Raw genomic sequence first — 20,647 nt, 5'->3', positions numbered from 1 at the left:
TGAGACGTGGATGCTGGTGTGAGCACCTGACCCCTCACCTCCTTCACTTTCGGTCTCCTCATGCCCTCTCAGGGACTCCTTCCCCTCCAGGCCTCGGTTACGGGTCACACCCAGCACTGCCAGGCCTGGGGACGTGGTGCGGCCGGTGCGGGGAGGGGCCTTCCAGGCTGCTGTGGGGCCCCCGGCCTCGCCCCACCCCGCCCCGCCCCGTGCTGGGCCATTGCCTCAAATGCAGCGGCTCTGTTGGTCCTGGGACTGGAATTCTTTCGCAAGGGCCCAGATGTGCAGAGGGGAGGCCGGTGTGGGGGAGCAGGGCTCCGGGACGTGCGCTTGGGTCTAGCTTTGCCCCTGACGTGCTGGGGCCGACCCTAGGCCCAGCTCAGTGCGTCCCTCCTGTGCCCAGTGAGCAGGGCGTGCCCCTCGCTGCCACAGGTCCTGGCTGACCACGTGCTGCCCGCCAAGGGCCAATCGCGAGTGCGCAGGTGGGGAACGTGGGGACCCAGCTGAGGGGGGTATGTGGAGGTGTCAGGATGACCCTGGGTTTTTGGTTTGTGCCACTGGGTGGGAGGAGGAGGGGACCCAGAATTGATCGAGATGGGGCCTGGGGGGCTGCTCAGAGGGTGGGCTCGGAGGTGACTGTCTGTGTCTGGCCTGGCCTCCAGAGCCTGCCTGGCTGGACCTGCTGTTCGTGCCTGTTTCCGATTTTGTCCTCCAAACCAGACGCCCAGCCTGGTGCAAATGCAGGAGTGGAGTTTCCAGGGGGATGTGGACTCCTTCCCTCCACCCCCACCTCGGTCCCTGTCTCCTTCCCTCCGCCCCCACCTCGGTCCCTGTCTCCTTCCCTCCGCCCCCACCTCGGTCCCTGTCTCCTTCCCTCCGCCCCCATCTCGGTCCGTCTCCTTCCCCACAGGAGGAGTCTGGGGGCTCCCGCATCACAGGGGCGTGGCCCAGGGCATCAGGTGGGGCGGTGGGTACTGGGCTCAGAGTGGCCTTGGGCTGTCCAGTCCCTCCTTTCTCCCCAGGACCAGGTGACCCTCCCAGCCCCAGGACACTTCTTGGGCCAGGGCCCAGGGCAGAGCCAATGCTCCCCCAGATACTCCCTGGCTGCAAACCTCAGGCTGGGGGTTTTTAGGGATGGGGACGCAGGTGTCTAAGGACACGACCCTCCAGGCAGTGGACGTTTCTGCCTGGGTGGAGGGCACGGTTACGAGAGCAGGGCCAGCGCTCTGGCATCCTGGTGCCCGGGCCCTCTGCCCTCAAGGCCTGTCCTGCCCCAGCTCAGCCCTCTCTGGCCAGGCCCATCACTGTCAGCAAACACCCCCACACTGCTGCCCCCCAGATGGCCATGGCAGCCCTCCCGGGGCCCGTGTCTGCAGCCCCCACGCAGCCCGGCCGGCCGATGGAAACGCACACCCACACTCTGTCCCACCTCAGTCCGAGCTGGGGGGTCGGGGACCGCAGGTCCCACCTGCACAGGTTGCATCTGGGGAATGGGCCTGTGGCAGAAAATGTGCGGGGCGGGCGGGGGGGGGTCCCAACCAGGCAGCCCCAACCTGGACTCTCCTCCACCCCCGTCCCACCTCCTTGCCCCCAGCACACGGTGGCGGAGTGCGTGGGGCCAGCCTGGCGGGGGCTTTGCTCCCCGACCTGCACTTAGAGAACAGAGGATCCTACGGGAGAGAGCAGCTCGGAACGCAGCTTGAGTAATGCCGACTTTATATCAGCACACCCAGTGCCCCCACGTTCCCGCTGGCCCAGGTCCCGGAGACCATGATGGCACCCACAGTGGACTTCGCAAAGGAGCGTGGGGACCCCGAAGGCCAGGCCACCCCTCAGATGGGGGTCCCATGCTAAAGCAGACAGTGCCAATGCCCCAGGGCGTCTGAGACCCACGGTGGAGCCCGGGCCTGGCGTGCGGGAGGCGGCCACGACGGCGCCTTTCTCCCAGGAACTCCGGGAGGGACCCCAGGACTCAGACAGCGCCAGGGCAGCCTTGGCAGGTGCAGTGAGGCAGTGACTTGTGGGGGTTAGATGTGGGCCTGCCCCACGTGGGCAGGGATCAGCCAGGCACGGGGGTCCAGCGGATCCGAGCGGGGCCGCAGAGCTCTGGAGGACTTTCCTGCACAATGAATTTCTGCTTAAAAACAGAGATCAAGAGGAAGCTCTATCCTGCAGTTCCGGAAATGGGTGGCTGCGTGCTTGGGGTCTCCGCCACGCGGGAGGACAGCCCAGAGGCACCCTGGTCTCAGGCAGCTGGTTCCTAGGCTGCGTCCTCCCCACTGGCCGGGCACCGGCTGGAACGGCACGAGGACCAGCCTCACTGTTCTCAGAGGGGTCTCGGGCCACTGGGTGCGGTGGTGCTGGAAGAGTCCTGCCCGCCGTGGGCTCCGGAGGGCACGGCGCCCCTGGCTTTTCTAGGCAGAGCGGCGCCTGCCCCATAGATCGTGCCAGCTTTGGCTGCAAGGTGCTGGGGCCTCACCGTGTTTCCTGGGGGGCCCGGACCCCCCCAAGGCCTCGATCTGAAGCTCTGAGGTCTCACGGATGCCTGCTCCTGGTCCGATAAACGAGATGGCTGTGGTGGGAAGGAGCCTCAGGCGGCCCGGGACCCTTTGGCATCCGTCGCTGGGAGGCGGAGGGACTCAGAGCCGAGGCTGTGCCCAGGACTGTCCCGGGCGCCGGGCGATGCCAACACTTTGTGCTGGTTCCCGCCAAGGGGTCGGCCTCCGGGTCCCTGCCGCCAAGTGCGTGGCGTGGTCTCGGCCTCCAGGTCAGACATTGCTGATACGGGCCTCCCCCGGGAAGGCAGCGGGGTCCGTGGCCCTGTCCAGGGGCCGCTCCCGCCTGACGTAGCGCGGCTTCCGTACTGAAACGGGTCAGAGACAGGCGAGGTCAGAGTGGGACATGGACAGCAGGGACAGTGCAGGCCTCAGCCCTCACCAGAGGCTCTCAGGAGCGGGCATGGCACAGGCGCCTGGGGCTGTTTACTCTGACCAGGTGGGAACCCAGATGCCCCCTGCCCCTAAGGCGCCCTCAGAGCTCCGGCTCGGGAAAGGGACGGCTTCCTCCTGCCCGGCTGTGTCCTCTCATTTACACCCTGGGCCCCGGGGCCTGGACGAGGGCCAGGCGATCCCCGAAGACAGAGATGTGGGTCCCAGAGCATCATGCACCTCAGGGGGCGACAAGCAGGCCGTAGCCCCGAGACCTCGAATGTGACCTTATTTAGAAGAAGGAGCTTTGCAGGGGGTTACGTCAGGGTCTCAGGTGTGATCGCCCAGGGTTCCCCGGGCAGGCCCTGAAACAACAGCCAGGGCCCGCCTGAGAGAGAGGCAGAGAGAGAAGACGCAGAGGTGGGGGAGACACCGTGGGACCAGGGGGCAGAGACGGGCAACGCAGCCACAGATGCCTGAGCCGGCAGGGGCTGGGAAGGCAGACAGCATCCTCCCCGGAGCCTCGGGAAGCGTGTGGCCTTGTTTGCCCCTTGGTTTTGGATTTCTGAACTCTAGGATAGTCAGATTAAAGGTCTGCTGTTGAAGCTGGCAGCCCCGGGGCACTCGGGCACCGTGGGGTCTGCTGGGCACTTGCAGACAGGGCTGCTTTAGGGACGGGGCAGGTCCAGCCTTGATGGAGAACTGTCTGTCCCCTAAAGGCACTGTCACCTGCCCCCATGAGAGACCTCTGCACAGGGGGACGGAGGCCGGGTGAGCCCTGCTCATGGCCTTGGAGCTGTGTGGCTGTGCGCCGGTCACTCAGCCTGTGTCTGTGGCCCCGCACATAAAATGGGTCCTAACCGGGCTGACTCTTGGGTCCGCCTGACCCAGCACCACTGAAGCGATGGCTGCTCAGGAGGGCCTGGCGGAGGCCGGCTGCGTCTGTTCTTGGGTGGAGCTGGACTTCAAGGAGGAGCAGGTATTGGGGGTCTGCCCTGTCGTGGTGGGTCCTCCTTTCCTGCAGACCCCACGTCTCGGGAACAGGAAAGAGCATGGAAGTCACGGGGATTAAAGGGGCGCGGGCAGGGGGTGCCGGCCAAATCCAGCTGAGATCCAGAGCAGGGGGCGCCGGCCAAATCCGGCCCTGGCCCTGCCTCGTGGGTGGGTCTCCTGGGGACCCGGGCAGGGGCGGCCGAGATCCAGAGCCAGGCAAACCCGTTTGTTTGGGGACAAACCCACAGAGCACCCTGGGACTGGCCCAGAGATGGGAAACCCCACAGGGGGATGCGACAGCTGCTGTTACCTGAGGACTGTGGCGGGGGGATCATTGCAGCCTTGAAAAGGAGAGAAAGGCAGAGTGAGGACTCGGGATGGCCCGGCACAGGCACACGCGGCCGGGGACGCTCAGCCCGGATGACGCGGGTTACTTACAGCTTCGCCAGGCTGCAGGGCCGGGGCTGTGGGGGAGAAAGCGGAGAGTCACCCTGGAGCCCAGGAGCTGCCTCAGCCTCAGCCCGGTGCAGCGTCCGGGGTACAACAGAGCAAGGAGCTGCCTCAGCCTCAGCCCAGTGCAGCGTCTGGGACAGCAGAGCGAGGAGCTGCCTCAGCCTCAGCCTCAGCCCAGTGCGGCGTCCACAGGACAACAGGGCGAGGAGCTGCCTCAACCTCAGCCTCAGCCCAGTGCGGCGTCCACGGGACAACAGGGCGAGGAGCTGCCTCAGCCTCAGCCCGGTGTGGCGTCCTCGGAGCAGCAGAGGCCCCGGGGCTGCAGGGTCTCCCCCCACCTCTCCCTGCGGTGCATCAGCCTGGCCCTCGGCCCTGCCACATTCCTCCGGGGCACTCAAGGGTGCGGGGTCCTCCCTAGCACCCCAGGTGAGTCCCCGCTCCCTGGACCCACCTTCTCGCCTCAGCAGAGGGGACAAGCCCCCCTCATGAGAAGCGTCTCCCCAGGCTCCAGGGTCCCAGGGGAAGGGCTGCCCTCCCACCCTCCCGGGAGGAGCCTCAGGCACGAGGTGGCTTTGAGCCCCAGGACCGTGGGCTTCTGCCTCCATGGTGCCCCCGCGATGGGGGTGCCGTGGCATCGTGGCCAACCTGGCTTCTCGTCCCGTGGCCACCAGGGCTGACCGAGCCCTGAGCCCTGCCCTGCTCCAAGGGTGCCCATAGGCAGAGATGCTGAGCAGGCCGGGGCCTCGCGGTGCCTGGCTGTGCAGCAGACCCTGGCAGCGGGCTCCCGACTGGAGGCTGGGCCCTGAGACCCCGAGAGAGGTTGAGGGGGATGGACAGGGGTCTCACAGCAGCCAGGTGGGGCTGCCCAGAGACCTGGGAGGAGGCCCCAGCTCGGCTACCACAGTCTGGCCAAGTGCTCACCTCGGGGTCCGAACTGCTGGCTGGACCATCTGCCTGGCAGGGACCCTGCGGGGGCCGGCCCTGGACAACAAGGGCAGGCACCAGGACCCTGCTCAGAACCCGCCCCCGCCCAAAGGCGCCACAGTCACAAGGCCGTCTCTCCAGTGGGAAGGGGTCAGTGCCCAGGCCCGGGGTGACCATGTGTACGGCGTGGCGTAGGCTGGGGTGTGGGCCCTGCACCAGCCTGGCCAGCCCTGACCCCAGGAGAGGGGAGGGGGGACCATGGCTGCTGGAGGAGCCCAGGCAAGTCCAAGCTGCCGAGAGCCACCCGGCCCCGCTCCACTCGCCCCTCGTGATGCCCTGAGGGCCCCGGGGAGACGCCTCTGCCGGAAGAGGGCTCCAGCAGAGGTTCTGGGCCCCGAGGAAGGCCCCTTGGTGCTTCGACCCTTCAGATCCACACACGGCTGTTTCCGGGAAGTGACGGGCCTTCTCACACCGGGACCCAAAAGCCACAGGACAGGCCCTGCTCCCTCCCGGCCTCTGCCAGTCTGCTCTGGCCTGGGACACTCCAGTCTCAGGCCCATCTCCACAGCTGGATGCCGCCTGCCCTGTGCCCTCCCGTGGGGCAGGTGCTGGTCCGGGAGATACCTTTGTTTCTTCTGTAGCAGACCCTGGGGAGTTTACTGGAGCGCTTGAGGTAGAAGAACCCAGCTACGGAGAGGATGAGGCCGGAACTGATGAAGAACGTGCCCAGGAAGAGGGAGGCGGCCACGCGCGGAGCCCCTGCAAACAGACACCGCTGAGCGGACGGGCAGGACGGTGGCCCTGGCTCCTCGCCTGGCCCCCGGTGCCCTCTGCACACGGTAGATTCGCTGCTCCCTGAAGGTGCCTGAGCCTCACGGGACCGGCTGTGGGTGCCAGGGGCTCTGCACATGGGCCTGGGTCATCCCTGCAGGCTCAGCCATGCCTGGGCATCTGGCCGCGGGGTCTGGGAAAGTTACCACCTGCCCCGGCCTCAGCTTCTCTCAGGAGCTCGGATGTTGGGAGCGTTACAGGGGCTGACCCTGGCCAGGCTCTGTGGAAATGCCTCTCCGATTCCAGTTGCCCCTGAAAGCCAGGGGGTTCTCAGCCTTGTTCCTTCCTCCGGGCTCAGCACAGGCCCTGGGGCCCCCACACAGGGCAGAGCCTCAAGCTGGCAGCAGGTGCTCCTGCACCCCACTCACCTCCACCTGCCTGGGCCAGGACGGGCCAGGGCTGCTGGCCTGGGGCTCGGGACAGTTGGCAATGGCTGCTGGGTGTGCTGAGATGCTGGGGAGGAGACTCCCCAACCCTGAGACACAGGCGTGTTTGCCAGGCTTGGGGGCCTTGCTCCTTCCGGCCCCAGCACAGAGCCACAAGAGGCCAGGAGCCCATCTAGGCCAACCCTACCCTAAAACACTGCCACTCAGGTCAGCAATGGACCCAGGCCAGCTCAGGGCCATGAGTGTGAACCTGAGAGCGTGAGGTGTGGCCATGAGTGTGAACCTGAGAGTGTGAGGTGTGGCCATGAGTGTGAACCTGAGAGCGTGCAGTGTGGCCGTGAGCATGAACCTAAGAGTGTGCAGCGTGGCCGTGAGCTGTGAGTGTGAACCTGAGAGCATGCAGTGCAACCATGAGTGTGAACCTGAGAGTGTGCAGTGCGGCCATGAGCCATGAGCGTGAACCTGAGAGCATGTGGTGTGGCCATAAGCCGTGAGTGTGAGCCTTAAGTGTGAACCTGAGTGTGCGGTGTGGCCGTGAGCGTGAACCTGAGAGTGTGCAGTGTGGCTGTGAACCTAAAGTGTGAACCTGAGAGTATGCGGTGTGGCCGTGAGCCGTGAGTGTGGCCATGAGCGTGAACCTAAGAGTGTGCAGTGTGGCCATGAGCTGTGAGTGTGAACCTGAGAGCGTGCAGTGTGGCTGTGAGCCATGAGTGTGAACCTGAGAGCATGTGATGTGAGCGTGAGCCGTGTGAACCTGAGAGCATGTGGTGTGGCCATAAGCCGTGAGTGTGAGCCTTAAGTGTGAACCTGAGAGTGTGCGGTGTGGCCGTGAGCCATGAGTGTGAACCTGAGAGAGTGCAGTGCAGCCATGAGTGTGAACCTGAGAGTGTGCAGTGCGGCTGTGAGCCATGAGTGTGAACCTGAGAGCATGTGGTGTGGCCGTAAGCCGTGAGTGTGAGCCTTAAATGTGAACCTGAGTGTGCGGTGTGGCCGTGAGCCATGAGTGTGAACCTGAGAGAGTGCAGTGCAGCCACGAGTGTGAACCTGAGAGTGTGCAGTGCGGCCATGAGCCATGAGTGTGAACCTGAGAGCATGTGGTGTGGCCGTAAGCCGTGAGTGTGAGCCTTAAGTGTGAACCTGAGAGTGTGCGGTGTGGCCGTGAGCCGTGAGTGTGGCCGTGAGCGTGAACCTAGAGTGTGCAGTGTGGCCGTGAGCCATGAGTGTGAACCTGAGAGCGTGTGGCTGTGAGCTGTGTGACCCTGAGAGAGTGCGGTGTGGCCATCAGGGCCTCCCCTAACTACGGCCCTTTAGAGATGTGGCAGAGCCCCCCATGACGCCCCACATCCCCCACCCACACCAGCTGACCCCAAGCTGCAGGGGCTGCCACACTCCCCTCTGGCTGTTTTGCAGACCCTGAGCCTGCTGTGGCTGCGTCAAGGGTCAGGGTCTGCACTGGCTCCGACGGCCCCCAACCCCCAGGACACCGGCAGAGGTGGCTGTGGCCTGCTGAGACTTACCAGGATGTGGCCGCCCGGGGGTCCCTGAGCTTCTGTTCATGGGGAATGGCGCACCCCGGCCAGCAACTGTGGGAGAGCAGAACTGTGGGAAGCCTGTGTGCACGGAGCCCACGGGGACACCCACGTGCACCCCGAAGGGGATCTCAGGCCAGAAATATGAAAGCGAGGGGCTGAGGGGGCAGAGCAGCCCTCACCACAGAGCTGTCCCGAATGGCCCAGCAGACTCAGGAAGAGGGGGCTCCCGGGGCTGTTCCCCAGTGGACAGTGGCTCTGGGGCAAGGTGGGGACACAGACAGCAACTCCCACAGTGTCTCCCACAGCTGGAGCTGTGAGAAGGGAGCTGGGGGGAGCCGGGCAGACCTACAGCTTCTACACTCGGAGCCGTTGTAGGCTGGGAGGGTTCCGTTCCCACAGCGGACGCAGCTGGCGCTCCCGTCCGCGTTCCAGCGCCTGTAACAGCCTGCGTGGGGCAGAGGATGGGCATGTCAGCCAAAGCAAAATCCACACCAGCTGGGTCTCCTGGGAATGATTCTCTATTTGAGTTGGTGAGATAAATAACTTTCATTCCAGATACTAACGTGCTCCGGAGGGTGGGTGGGCGGCAGACAAGGACACCCCCAGGGAGCATGGCGGGGCCCTGAGCACCCCACGCTGCACTCTCCACGCCGCGCACCCCGGCCCTGAGTACTCCACGCTGCACTCTCCACGCCGCGCACCCCGGCCCCGAGCACCCCGACCCTGAGTACTCCACACTGCGTACTTCAGAGAGCGGTAGGCGGCAGCATCCAGAATCAACAGGCCTGTTGGGGGGGCTCGTGCTCTGCAGGACTGGAGGCTTGGCCCGGCTTCCACCACCCAGCCCTCACCCCACAGACTCCCCAAGAACCTCCACTGCAACGCCTGCCCCAGGCCTCCCCCAGGACCCCCCCCCACGGCCTCCCCTAGGACCCCCTCATGCCTCCCCCAGGGCCCCCCATGCCTTCCCGGGACCTCCCCACGCCTCCCCAGGACCCCCCCACGGCCTCCCCCAGGACCCCCCACGCCTCCCCCAAGACCCCCATCTGCAGTGCCTGGAGCGGCTGCCTCGCACCCCGTGTTCCCTCATGCCGCCCAAGCAGGATAGGCCCACCCGCCAGCAGCACAGCCTCCTGCCCCAAGCTGATCCCGACCCTTGGTCCATCTGTCACCTCCACACCCTGGCACCCTCCCCCGGGTCTCTCTCGGGGGATCCTGCAGAACCAAGCCTCATCCCCCACCCAGGCCGACGCTACACCTGAAGCCTCCTTCCCCTCCCCGAGGCCGACGCTGCGCCTGAAGCCTCATTCCCCCCACCCCGAGGCCGACGCTGCGCCTGAAGCCTCATTTCCGCCCACCGGCCAGGGCGCCTTTAAGGATAGGAATTGACTTTTACTCCTTGACTTTCTAAGTATCTCCAACACTCAGCCCAGAGCAGAGTAGACACACTCTTGATGCTGACTGTGGTGCGGATGCTGGTGCGGGCCACGGGTGGACCACACGCCTCGACCCTTCCTCACAGATTGATCTGAATACAAACGGGCCGCGGCGACACAGGGACCCCGCGGTGGAGAGTGGGCCTGAGACCCCGGCACGGTTGTGACAGGGGTCACTCTGCAGACACACCTCTTGGAAGAATGGAAGTCCACCCGCTCAGTCCTACTAGGGTGGAGCTGCGCTCTCCCAGCACTGGGGGCAGCCTCTGTCTCCTGGCATCTCCTGGCACAGGGCTCGGGCGACTTCAGCGAGGCTCGCTCTGTCTGAGAGTCTCTGCCCCGGAGGCCGAAGAACGGAGTCCACGGCAGGGAGCCAAACACCAGTGCAGCACTGTCCCCAGAAGTGCCCGCTGCCTCCCCGAGCGGAGACGTGACCTGGCTTCTCTAAGAGCCGCCAACGGCGGGGCCGCACGCAGGGAGAAGCGTATCCAACACCGCAGGCCCGGCCCCTCCCCACGAGTGCCAGACGGTTCCCACCCTGCGCCTGTGCATGGGGCCACCTCGGCCCTTGGACTTCACAACCCGCTGGCCTGGCCCCTCCAAGGGCACCGTGACTGCTGCACAGCTGCCTGCACCCACACAGTGCCTGGGGTACACAATCCCTCACAGGAGACGCCACGGCCCCAGCACTCTTGCTGCCATGGGGTGCCAGGGGAGTGGTTCTCACCCAGCCACCAGGGCTCTTCAGCATCAGAGGATGAGGACCCCAAGGTGCTCAGCTTCCTCCCAGCCCCTCTGTTCTCCCTCAGAGCGGTGCCCTCCTCCTCCTACTCTGTTTGTGCCTCAGATGTCATCACTGCCTTCCTGTGGCCTCCCCAACCCCCATACCCAGCCTCGGACCCCCACGCCCAGCCTCACTGGCTGCCACAGCCGCCGTCTTGACCACGCCCTCCTCATGAGGCCCCTGAGTCCCCAGGAGCAGCCCTTCTGGGTTCTTCCATCATGGGAGGGCTGGACCCCCAGGATGGGAGTGCCAAGGCCCTTGGAGGTACAGCCGGGGCATCTCAGCCCCAAGTCCACCAAGGGCCGCCAAGGAGTGGCCCTTGCACCTTCTCACTCTGTCCTCCCCTCCCCTGGCTGCTCCCACTGGCTGCCCCCACCAGCCTCAACCTCCTGACATCCAGCTGCCCCCAGACAGTCCCTTCCACAGCCTCCCAGAACCTCTGATGAACAGGGCCTGCCCGTGGCACGCTGACACAGGCCGGCATCCTCGCGGCGTCCTGTTGATTGGCATCCCACTCCACGCACCAGGGGCCAGCAGCACCTCTGCCCGAGCACGGACAGGCAAAAATGTCTTGGGCTCTGCCAGAGGCCCCTGGAGCCAGGACAGCCCCGTGAGAATGGCTGAACTCATGGGCCACTCCCCCAGACCCTTCTCCAGGCACCTTTCTGATCTCAGCTCCTGCCTCTGCTCCCAGCCCTCTGCTGGGCCAGTCTTCTCATGAGGCTGCCGCTCAAGGCCGCCCGCCAGAAAGGAGGCTCAGATGTCCTTCCCCAAGCTCCGCAGCCCTCACTGCCCCATCCACTCCCCCGGTCCCGCAGCGAAGATGAGCACTGTCCTTGTCACCGAGGGGAGGGTCCTGGGCACACGCATGCCAGTGGCTCAGTGGCTGGTCTGGAATCTGCTTGGGACAAAGCGGCTTACCTGGACCACACAGACTTGCGCCTGGGCAGCTGGCGTTGACGCCCACCACATCCACACAGCACTCGGGCAGCTGGGCCTGGAGGGGACACGGCAGTGAAACTCCAGGACGCGCCTGCCAGGCAGGCTCATGCCCAGAGCAGCAGCGGCTGAGGGGTGCCGTGGGAGCACATCTCAATGCCCGCAGCTCCGGCCTCTTCTGGAGTCAGCATCGGGTGGCCCTCTGTCCCCTGTGGGCCTGGGAGCGAAGAGGGGCCTCACAGCTACGGTGCACATTTCTGTGGGACCCTGGGTGGGCGGTCTCCAAGGAAAAGCTGGGCCTGGAAGAGTAAACCACCCCCAGGAGGCGGCACCCGCAGGCCATGGCAGCGCCACCGACATTCTCTGCAAATCTCTGGAGGCTCTCCATCAGGGGTTTCCGCTTGACCCCACAGAGGAAGTGCCCGGGCCTGGCTGGCATTTCAGGGGACGAATTCACGCCCAGGTGCCCAGGTACTGCACAGGTGCGCTGGGTGCTGGCACTCACGGTGTGTGTGAGGGCCCATTCCCTGACCACAGGCAGACAGGACAGGCCTGGGGGACTCAGGGTGCCCTCAGCTTGTGTGTTGATCACAGCTGTGCTGTTTCTCGTGACCTGAATGCAGTGAACGGTGAGGGCATCCAGGGGTGACTGCGGAGTGCGGGATAGAATCCACACCGCCAGGGAGGGGCCCAGGTCCGGTCCCTCAAACGCCCCAGCCAGGCTAGTGAGGGGTCCCCACCCTCCACCCGCTCCGCCTGGGAGTCTGGAGCCGCTGCAGCTACACTCCCCGATAGCAATGCGCGGCATGCTGTGCTGTCACCGCTGGCAGAGCTGCTCCCACTGCGGGCCGGGATGCCTCACCGTGGGGGCCCCACCTGACCCAGCCATTCCTGAGTAGGTGCTCACCCAGCAGGCAGCGGAGGGCTCCCCTCTGTGAGGCACAGGCCCCTCTGACCCCAACAGTGGACCTGGTCAGCACCTCTGGGGCTGGGACATCAGTGTCCTAAAGGTGGAAGGGTTAGACCCTCTAGGGGAAGGGCCCACCGCCCTCCACAGAGGCTCTGGCTTAGGCCGCGTGGACACGTGAGGGGGCACCTACCATGTTCTCCATGGACTTGCTGGTGACTCCCACGAGAAGGCCAGCCAGGAGGGCGAGGTGCCGCAGCGCCATGCCAGGAGCAGATGCGCAGAGCCTGCAACAGGGAGGAGCATGCGGAGCCAAAGAGATGGAGTGGGGCTGAGGCAGGGAGGGTGGGGCCAAATGGAGATGGGGTGGGGTGGGGCCGCGGCAGATGACTGAGTTAAATGGAGATGGGGCAGGGCCATGGCAGGGGTGCAGGGCCATGACAGGGAAGGTGGAGCCAAATGGAGGTGGGGTGAAAGAGTGAAGGCTTGGGGCCTTTGGAGGCACGGGTGGGGTGAGGTGTAGGCGGGGCCTTACCTGCCCCTCCAGGATGGGGACTACCGACATCAGCCCTTTGCCCACCTGGGTGGTCAGGGGTTAGCTCTGGGAGCTCATGGGCTCAGCTGAGCCCTGCAGACCCCGGCCCAGTCCTGCAGATGAAGACAGCAGGTGAGGCCGTGGTCACGCGAGGGCAACCCAGGTGGGCCGTGGCCTACAGTGCGGGGTCTGGGTCCAGTCCGGGCCCTCTGTCCACACCCTTGCTGGCCCCTGGCTGTTGAGCAGGGCGTCCTGGAGGGGCTGTTCCTGGGCTGTGGGGTCCTCGGCAGGGCTGTCTCCACGAGTGTTTCCCCCGAGCTGGCCTCCTGGCCTCCTGCGGGTGAGAGTGCCTGGGATACAGGCCCTCGCTGGGATACAGGCCCTCGGCCCGGCCTTTGCTCAGGGACCAGGTACGGAGCTCAGTGGCCCAGGCTGCACTTGGTGGACACCGGTCCTCCCGCACAAACCCCCTCTCTCCCCCTGCACTTCCAGCCACAGGACCTGGCACCATGGCCCTGCCTTCCTAAGGGAGGAAACGCCTGCCAGGCGCACAAATCCTCAAGTGGTATCACTGCACTGGCTCAGGGGCCTCCCTGGCAAGTTACCCCGAGAGGGGCTGAGGCCCAGCCAGGCCTGTGGGGCTCCTCTTGAGGGGCCTAGGCCGGTGTCCTGGGACAAGGGCTGTGAGCAGCAGGGAGACGGAGGCCCCGGAGGACACAGCTCCAGTCTCCGCACAGGGATGGTCCACTCTGTCACCCATTCCATGCTGGATTCAGGTCATGGCCTCACAAACTGACCAGGCTGCCCAGGTGTGAGCCTGCTGGAGGACTCTGGAAGGTGGGGGTGGTCGGAATGCCTGAGCTCAGGAGTTGGAGACCCACCCGGGCAACACAGCCCGTCTTTACAAAAAGTTTAAAATTAGTCGGGCCTGGTGGCGGGAGCCTGAGGTCCCAGCTACTCAGGAGGCTGAGGTGGGATGATCACCTGAGCCCAGAAGGTGGAGGCTGCAGTCCTCCACCAAGACTGCACTCCAGCCTGTGCAAGGGGAACTCCGTCTCAAAAAAAAAAAAAAAAAAAGCATGCTCTCCTCTGATTCAGCTCCTCCTCTCTGATGTGAAACCCTTTCAGATGGAACGTGTTGAAGTCACAGACATGCTGCTCGCCCCACCCACAGAGTGCAATCAAGTCTTAGTTTTTCCTTTTGTCCCTTTAACATTTGCCCAGCAGAGACCGTCTTCCCCTGCTCAGTGGAAAACTCCAGACATCACAGACCCTCCTGCTCCCTCTCTGGTTAAAGGGCATCCTGAGGGCCACATTAAGTCACAAAACATCATTTCGATTCAGGAACCAGAAGTCCAAGATTTCAATCAACACTTTCATCTGCTATTTAGTCAACTTCATGGAGATGTACTTTACATACAATAAACCACATCCGTGTAAAGTACACAAGTGGGTGAGTCTGACCACCCCCTTGAAGCTGCCACCACAGCCAGGACGGTGCCCGGTCCCACACAGCTGCCAGCACTCACTGCGGCCCCTACAAGCCCAGGCTCCCGGCAGCCAGGAGCTGACCAGACTGCAGCTGTATCTTCTAGGGTCTTATACAAAGGGGTTGCACACCCTGACCTTTAGATCCTTCCATGTTGTTTTATCCGCACTTTCTTCCTTTCCACAGCTGAAGGATTTTCCACTGTGCTGGCCAAACGTCGCCGCCTTTGCCCATCACCTGCCAGTGGGTGGGTGCCTGGGCTGCTCCCAGTTCCTGGTGACTGGATGCAGCTGCGGCCAAGGTCCTGGCACATGTCCTCATGTGGACATCTGTCTTCATGTCTCTTGGGAGCAGAGTGGCTGGCTCACAGGGAGGTGCACGTTTAACTTTCTAAGGAACTGCAGCCGTCTTCCACAGTGGCTGTGCTGTATACCCTCCCACTGGCGACGTGGGTGCACGCAGGGTGTCCGTGCATGTGCAGGAGTATCTCTGTGTTGTTACAATCTGCATTTCCCTGAAGACTAATGATGGCATCTTTCCGTGTGTTTATTAGCCACTTACGTATCTTCTTTCTGAAGTGCCTGCTCACATCTTCTGCCCATTTTCTTTAATTGGGTGGAGTTGCAACATATACCTTTTTTTTTGGCGGGGGTGGGGGGCATAGGGTTTCACTCTGTTGCCCAGGCTGGAGTGCAGTGGTGGGATCGTGGCTCACTGCAGCCTTGACCTCCAGGGCTTACGTGATCCTCCTACCTCAGCCTCCCGAGTAGCTGAGACTACAGGTGCATGCTGCCATATTGACCTCCAGGGCTTACGTGATACTCCTACATCAGCCTCCCGAGTAGCTGAGACTAGAGGTGTGCGTCACCACCACGCTCAGCTAAAACACATATTCTTCATCAGACTTATGTATTGCAAATATTTTCTTCCATCCTGTGGTTTGTCTTATCATCTTTTTTTTTTTTGAGTTGGAGTCTCTGTCGCCCAGGCTGGAGTGCAGTGGCGTGATCTCAGTTCACTGCAAGCCCTGCCTTCTGGGTTCACACCATTCTCCTGCCTCAGCCTCCCGAGTAGCTGGGACTACAGGTGCCCGCCACCACGCCCAGCTAATTTTTTGTATTTTTAGTAGAGACGGGGTTGCACCATCTTGGCCAGGATGGTCTCGATCTCCTGACGTTGTGATCCGCCCGCCTCGGCCTCCCAAAGTGCTGGGATTACAGGCATGAGCCACTGTGCCCGGCCCCCGTCTTATCATTTTTTTATGGACATCTTTTGAAGAGCAAATGTTTTTAATTTTAATGAAATTTTTAATAAAATTGAATGCATCCATTTTTCCTTTTGTGGTTCTTATTTTTTATGTCCTAAGAAATCTCTGCCTTGACCTCACGGTCACTAAGATTTACTGCTTTCTTCCAGAAGTGTTACAGTTTTAGCTTTTGCATTCTGAGTCACCTTTGTGTATGGTGAAATGCAGGTCAAGCGTCATTTCTTTCCTTATGTATAAACAGTTGCTAAAAAGACTTTTCTTTCCATGTTGACATCTTCATTGAAAATCAATGGACTATAGAGGTGGGGTCTATTTCCGGGCTTTCTATTCTGTTCCGCTCACCTGTGTGTCTGTTCTTCAGGGACACTGCGGCTGACTGGATTACTGAAGCTGTAAGTAGAATAGAAACTTTGAAATCAGGGCACGTATCAGCTCCACTTTGATTAATTGCTTTGGCAATTCCAGGTCACATGTGCTTCCTATTTTAGACTCATTGTGTCAATTCCTACAAAAAAGCCTGCTGCGATTTTGACTGGGAGAGCCGATGTTTTAACAGGATCGAGTCTTTTCGTCACGGACCTGCTGTCTCTCTTCATCCCTCCGCATCTTCTTCAGTTTATCTCAGCAGTGTTCGTAGTTTTCAGTGAACAGGTCTTGTATATCTTTTGTTAAGATAGTTACTAAGTATTTTACTTTTTGTTATTACAAATAGAATGTAATTTCTGATTTCATGTTCCAATAGTTTGCTGCTACTATATAACGATAAAACTTTGCACATTCGCCTTGATATCTGAAATCTTGCTAAATTCACTTAATAGTTCTAGCAATTCTCTGTAGCTTTCTCAGGACCCTCTACATAAATAATCATGTCATCTACAAATAAATAGTTTTACTTCTTCCTTTCTAATCCTTGTGACTTCAATTTGCCTTTTTTCTTACCTTATTGCAGTGGCTGGGACTTTGAGTATAATGTTGGACAGAAGAGCGAGAATGGGTGCCATCCTTGTTCTTGATTTTAGGGATAAAATGCTCAATATTTCGCCATCAAAAGTACAACGTCTAGTGTAGGTTTTTCATAGATGTTCATTTATCAGACTCAGGGAGTTTCCTTCTATTCTTAGTTTACTGAGGTTTTTTTTAAAAAATCATAAAACAGGTATAAATGTTTCCAAATGTCTTTTCTGCATCTATTTCAGTGATCATCTTTTCCTTCTTTATTCTAGTAATATGGTGACAACAAAGATTCATTTATGAATCAAAACAACCTTGTATCACTGGGATAAACCACACTTGGCCAAGGTGTACTGCCCTCCTAGGCTATTGTTGGATTTCACCTGCCAATACCTTCGTAAGGATTTTTGCCTGTGTTCATGAAGGATAGTGGTCTATAATTTTTTTTAGGTGTCTTTGTCAGGTTTTGGTATTGGATTATATTGTCTCATAAAAAAAAGCTGGGAAATAGGCCCTCCTTTTTTTAAAGAGAGACAGGGTCTCACTCTGTTGCCAGGCTGGAGTGTAGTGGTGCGATCATGGCTCACTGCCGCCTTGAACTCCTGGGATCAAGGGATCCTCCCACCTCAGCCTCCCAAGTAGCTGGGGCTACAGGTATAATTCTTTTTGTACACAGGGTCTCACTATATTGTCCAGGCTGGTCTCGAACTCCTGGCCTCAGGTGATCCTCCTGCCTCAGCCTCCCAAAGTGCTGGGATTACACGTGGGAGCCACAGCACCCGTTCCCCCTCCTCTTTTATTTTCTGAAAGAGTTTGTGTAAGAATATTGTGATTTCTTCTTTGAATGTTTGATAGAATTCACCAGGAAACCACGTATATTTGCAGGAGTTTTCTTGGTAGGTAGGTTCTCTGGTAATTAATTCAATTTCCTAAACAGAAAGAGGACCATGCAGATTTCCATCGCTTTTGACAAGTTACATTCTTCCAAGAGTTTATTCATTGCATTGAAATTGCTACATTTACTGGCCTAAAATTGTTCATCATAGTCTCCTATTATTTTGAGACATGGTCTCGCTCTGTCACCCAGGCTGGAGCAAAGTGGTGTGACCTCAGCTCACCACGGCCTCAGTCTCCCAGGCCCAGGCCATCCTCCCACCTCAGCTTCCCAAGTAGCTGGAACACAAGCAAGTGCTGCCACACCTGGCTAATTTTTTGATTTTTTGTAGAGACAGGGTCTCGCTATGAAACAAAACTGAAGCATGATGTTGCTGGTCTTGAACTCCTGGGCTCAAACAATCCTCCTGCCTCAGTCTCCCAAAGTGCTGGGATTACAGGCTTGAGCCACCAGAGATGGCAATAGTCTATTACTATGTCTACAGGATCCTTAGAAATAATGCCTCTTTTGTTCTTGATATTGGTGATTTGTGCTATCTATTTCTTTCTTTTGAGACCGAGTCTCACTCTGTCGCCCAGGCTGGAGTGCAGTGGCATGACCTCGGCTCACTGCAACCTCTGCCTCCCGGGTTCAAGCGATTCTTGTGCCTCAGCCTCCTGAGCAGCTGGGATTACAGGCACCCACCACCATGCCTGGCTAATTTTTGTATTTTTAGTAGAGACAGGGTTTCACCATGTTGGCCAGCCTGGTCTCAAACTTCTGACCTCAAGTGATCCGCCCACCTTGGCATCCCAAAGTGCTGGGATTACAAGTGTGAGCCACCGTGCCTGGCCTATCTTTCTATTTGTTTGTTTGCTTTTCAAACAGGTCTCTCTCTGTCGCCTGGGCTGGAGTGCAGTGGTATGATCACAGTTCACTGCAGCCTCAACCTCCTGGGCTCAAGCGATCCTCCCACCTCAGCCTTCTGACTAGCCAGGACTACAGGCTCGAGCCACCACACCCAGCTCATTAAATTTTTTTTTTTTTTTTTTGTAGAGATGGGGTCTCCTTCTGATTCCCAGGCTGGTCTTAAACTCCTGGGTTCAAGCAGTCCTCCCACCTATGCCTCCCAAAGTGCTGGGATTACAGGCGTGAACCACCCACCTCACCTGGCTCTTTCTTCTTTCTTAAAATTGACCATTCTTAGTAGAGGTTTGTCAATCTTTCCAATCTTTTAGGAAAAAAATCAGCTTTTGATATTGTTAAGTTTCTCCATTTTTCTCATGCTTTCTATGCCACGGATTTCTGTATTTGTCTTTATTTCCTTTTTTTGGCTTTGTTCTTTTTTCCCTGGCTTCTGGGAGTGAATCTTAGGTCTCTGCTTTCATGCCTTTACACACACTTAGTTATAGAGTTCTAAGTATTGCTTTAGCTACACCAACAATTTTGATGTTATGTTTCCATTATTATTCAGTTGGAAATATTTTTTCTTCTTCTGTCATTTTTTCCGCATCTGAGTTAGAAATTTTTTTTTTTTTTTGAAACACAGTCTCGCTCTGTCGCCCAGGCTGGAGTGCAGTGATGCGATCTTGCCTCACTGCCAGCTCCACCTCTAGGGTTTTTAAGCAATTCTCTGCCCCAGCCACCCGAGTAGCTGGGATTACAGGTGCGACCACCACGCCCAGCTAATTTTTTGTATTTTTAGTAGAGATGGGGTTTCACCATGCTGGCCAGGATAGTCTTGAACTCCTGACCTTCTGATCCACCCACCTCAGCCTCCCAAAGTGCTGGGATTACATGTGTGAGCCACCGCGCCTGGCCCCAGCCTGGAAATATTTTCTAATTTCCCATTTGAGTTCTTCTTTGACCCATGGTTTATTCAAAAGTGGGTTAATTTCCAAACATTTGAGTTTTTCCTATTTTATTTGTGGTTGATTTCTAATTTAATTCCTCTGTGCTCAGAAAGCATACTTTGTATGATTCTTTTAAAATTCGTTGGAACTTGTTTTAGGACACAGCAGTTGGTCTGTGTTGGAAAATGTATCATGTGCACTTAGGAGTATTTGTGTAACTTTTTCTTTTTGTTTTTGTTTTTGAGAAGAGTTTTCCTCTTCTTGCCCAGGCTGGGGTGCAGTGGCACGATCTCGGGTCACTCCGTCTTTTGGGTTCACGCCATTCTCCTGCCTCAGCCTCCCGAGTAGCTGGGATTACAGGTGCCCGCCACCATGTCCAGCAAATTTTTGTATTTTTAGTATAGATGGGGTTTTGCCATGTTGGCCAGGTTGGTCCTGAACTCCTGACCTCAGGTGATCCACCCGACTCGGGCTCCCAAAGTGCCTGTATTACAAGCTTGAGCCCCCACGTGCAGCCTGATATGTGTAACTTCCTATAAATACCATTCAGGTCAAGATGATGATAGTGTTATTCAGATCCCCCATGTCTTCACTGATGTGTTTGGTTTATTGTTCCAAGAATTGGAGACAGAGAGGTTAAAATCTCCGATTATGATTGTGGGTTGTCTATTGATGTTTTTGGTCTATTGTTCTAAGAATCGGAGAGAGAGAGGTTAAAATCTCCGATTATGATTGTGGATTGTCTACTGATGTTTTTGGTCTATTGTTCTAAGAATCAGAGAGAGAGGTTAAAATCTCCGACTATGATTGTGGATTGTCTATTGATGTTTTTGGTTTATTGTTCTAAGAATCAGAGAGAGAGAGGGGTTAAAATCTCCGACTATGATTGTGGATTGTCTACTGATGTGTTTGGTCTATTGTTCTAAGAATCGGAGAGAGAGAGGTTAAAATCTCCGATTATGATTGTGGGTTGTCTATTGATGTTTTTGGTCTATTGTTCTAAGAATCGGAGAGAGAGAGGTTAAAATCTCCGACTATGATTGTGGATTGTCTACTGATGTTTTTGGTCTATTGTTCTAAGAATTGGAGAGAGAGAGGTTAAAATCTCCGACTATGATTGTGGGTTGTCTATTGATGTTTTTGGTCTATTGTTCTAAGAATCGGAGAGAGAGAGGTTAAAATCTCCGACTATGATTGTGGATTGTCTATTGATGTTTTTGGTCTATTGTTCTAAGAATCGGAGAGAGAGAGGTTAAAATCTCCGATTATGATTGTGGATTGTCTACTGATGTTTTTGGTCTATTGTTCTAAGAATCAGAGAGAGAGAGGTTAAAATCTCCGACTATGATTGTGGGTTGTCTATTGATGTTTTTGGTCTATTGTTCTAAGAATCGGAGAGAGAGAGGTTAAAATCTCCGACTATGATTGTGGATTGTCTACTGATGTTTTTGGTCTATTGTTCTAAGAATCGGAGAGAGAGAGGTTAAAATCTCCGACTATGATTGTGGATTGTCTATTGATGTTTTTGGTCTATTGTTCTAAGAATCGGAGAGAGAGAGGTTAAAA

General features: G+C 58.1%; 1 protein-coding gene across 1 annotated transcript in view; it reads right to left on the bottom strand.

The window, feature by feature from the left end:
- Window positions 1–1,699: 1,699 nt before the first annotated feature.
- The window catches only part of C1H1orf159 (chromosome 1 C1orf159 homolog), a 34,557-nt gene continuing 15,609 nt past the window's right edge, over window positions 1,700–20,647 (bottom strand). The window contains 9 exon segments of the mRNA XM_063703514.1: window positions 1,700–2,863; window positions 3,789–4,152; window positions 4,154–4,261; window positions 4,359–4,384; window positions 5,922–6,056; window positions 8,032–8,097; window positions 8,396–8,491; window positions 11,188–11,263; window positions 12,306–12,399. Of these exon segments, the coding sequence (XP_063559584.1) occupies window positions 2,769–2,863; window positions 3,789–4,152; window positions 4,154–4,261; window positions 4,359–4,384; window positions 5,922–6,056; window positions 8,032–8,097; window positions 8,396–8,491; window positions 11,188–11,263; window positions 12,306–12,377 (1,038 nt within the window). The 5' untranslated portion in view covers window positions 12,378–12,399 and the 3' untranslated portion in view covers window positions 1,700–2,768.

The sequence above is a fragment of the Gorilla gorilla genome, chromosome 1 (genome assembly GCF_029281585.2).
Source record: "Gorilla gorilla gorilla isolate KB3781 chromosome 1, NHGRI_mGorGor1-v2.1_pri, whole genome shotgun sequence".
NCBI lineage: Eukaryota > Metazoa > Chordata > Mammalia > Primates > Hominidae > Gorilla > Gorilla gorilla.
Note: the sequence above shows the minus strand (reverse complement) of the source record. Positions and strands in the feature narration are given on the sequence as shown.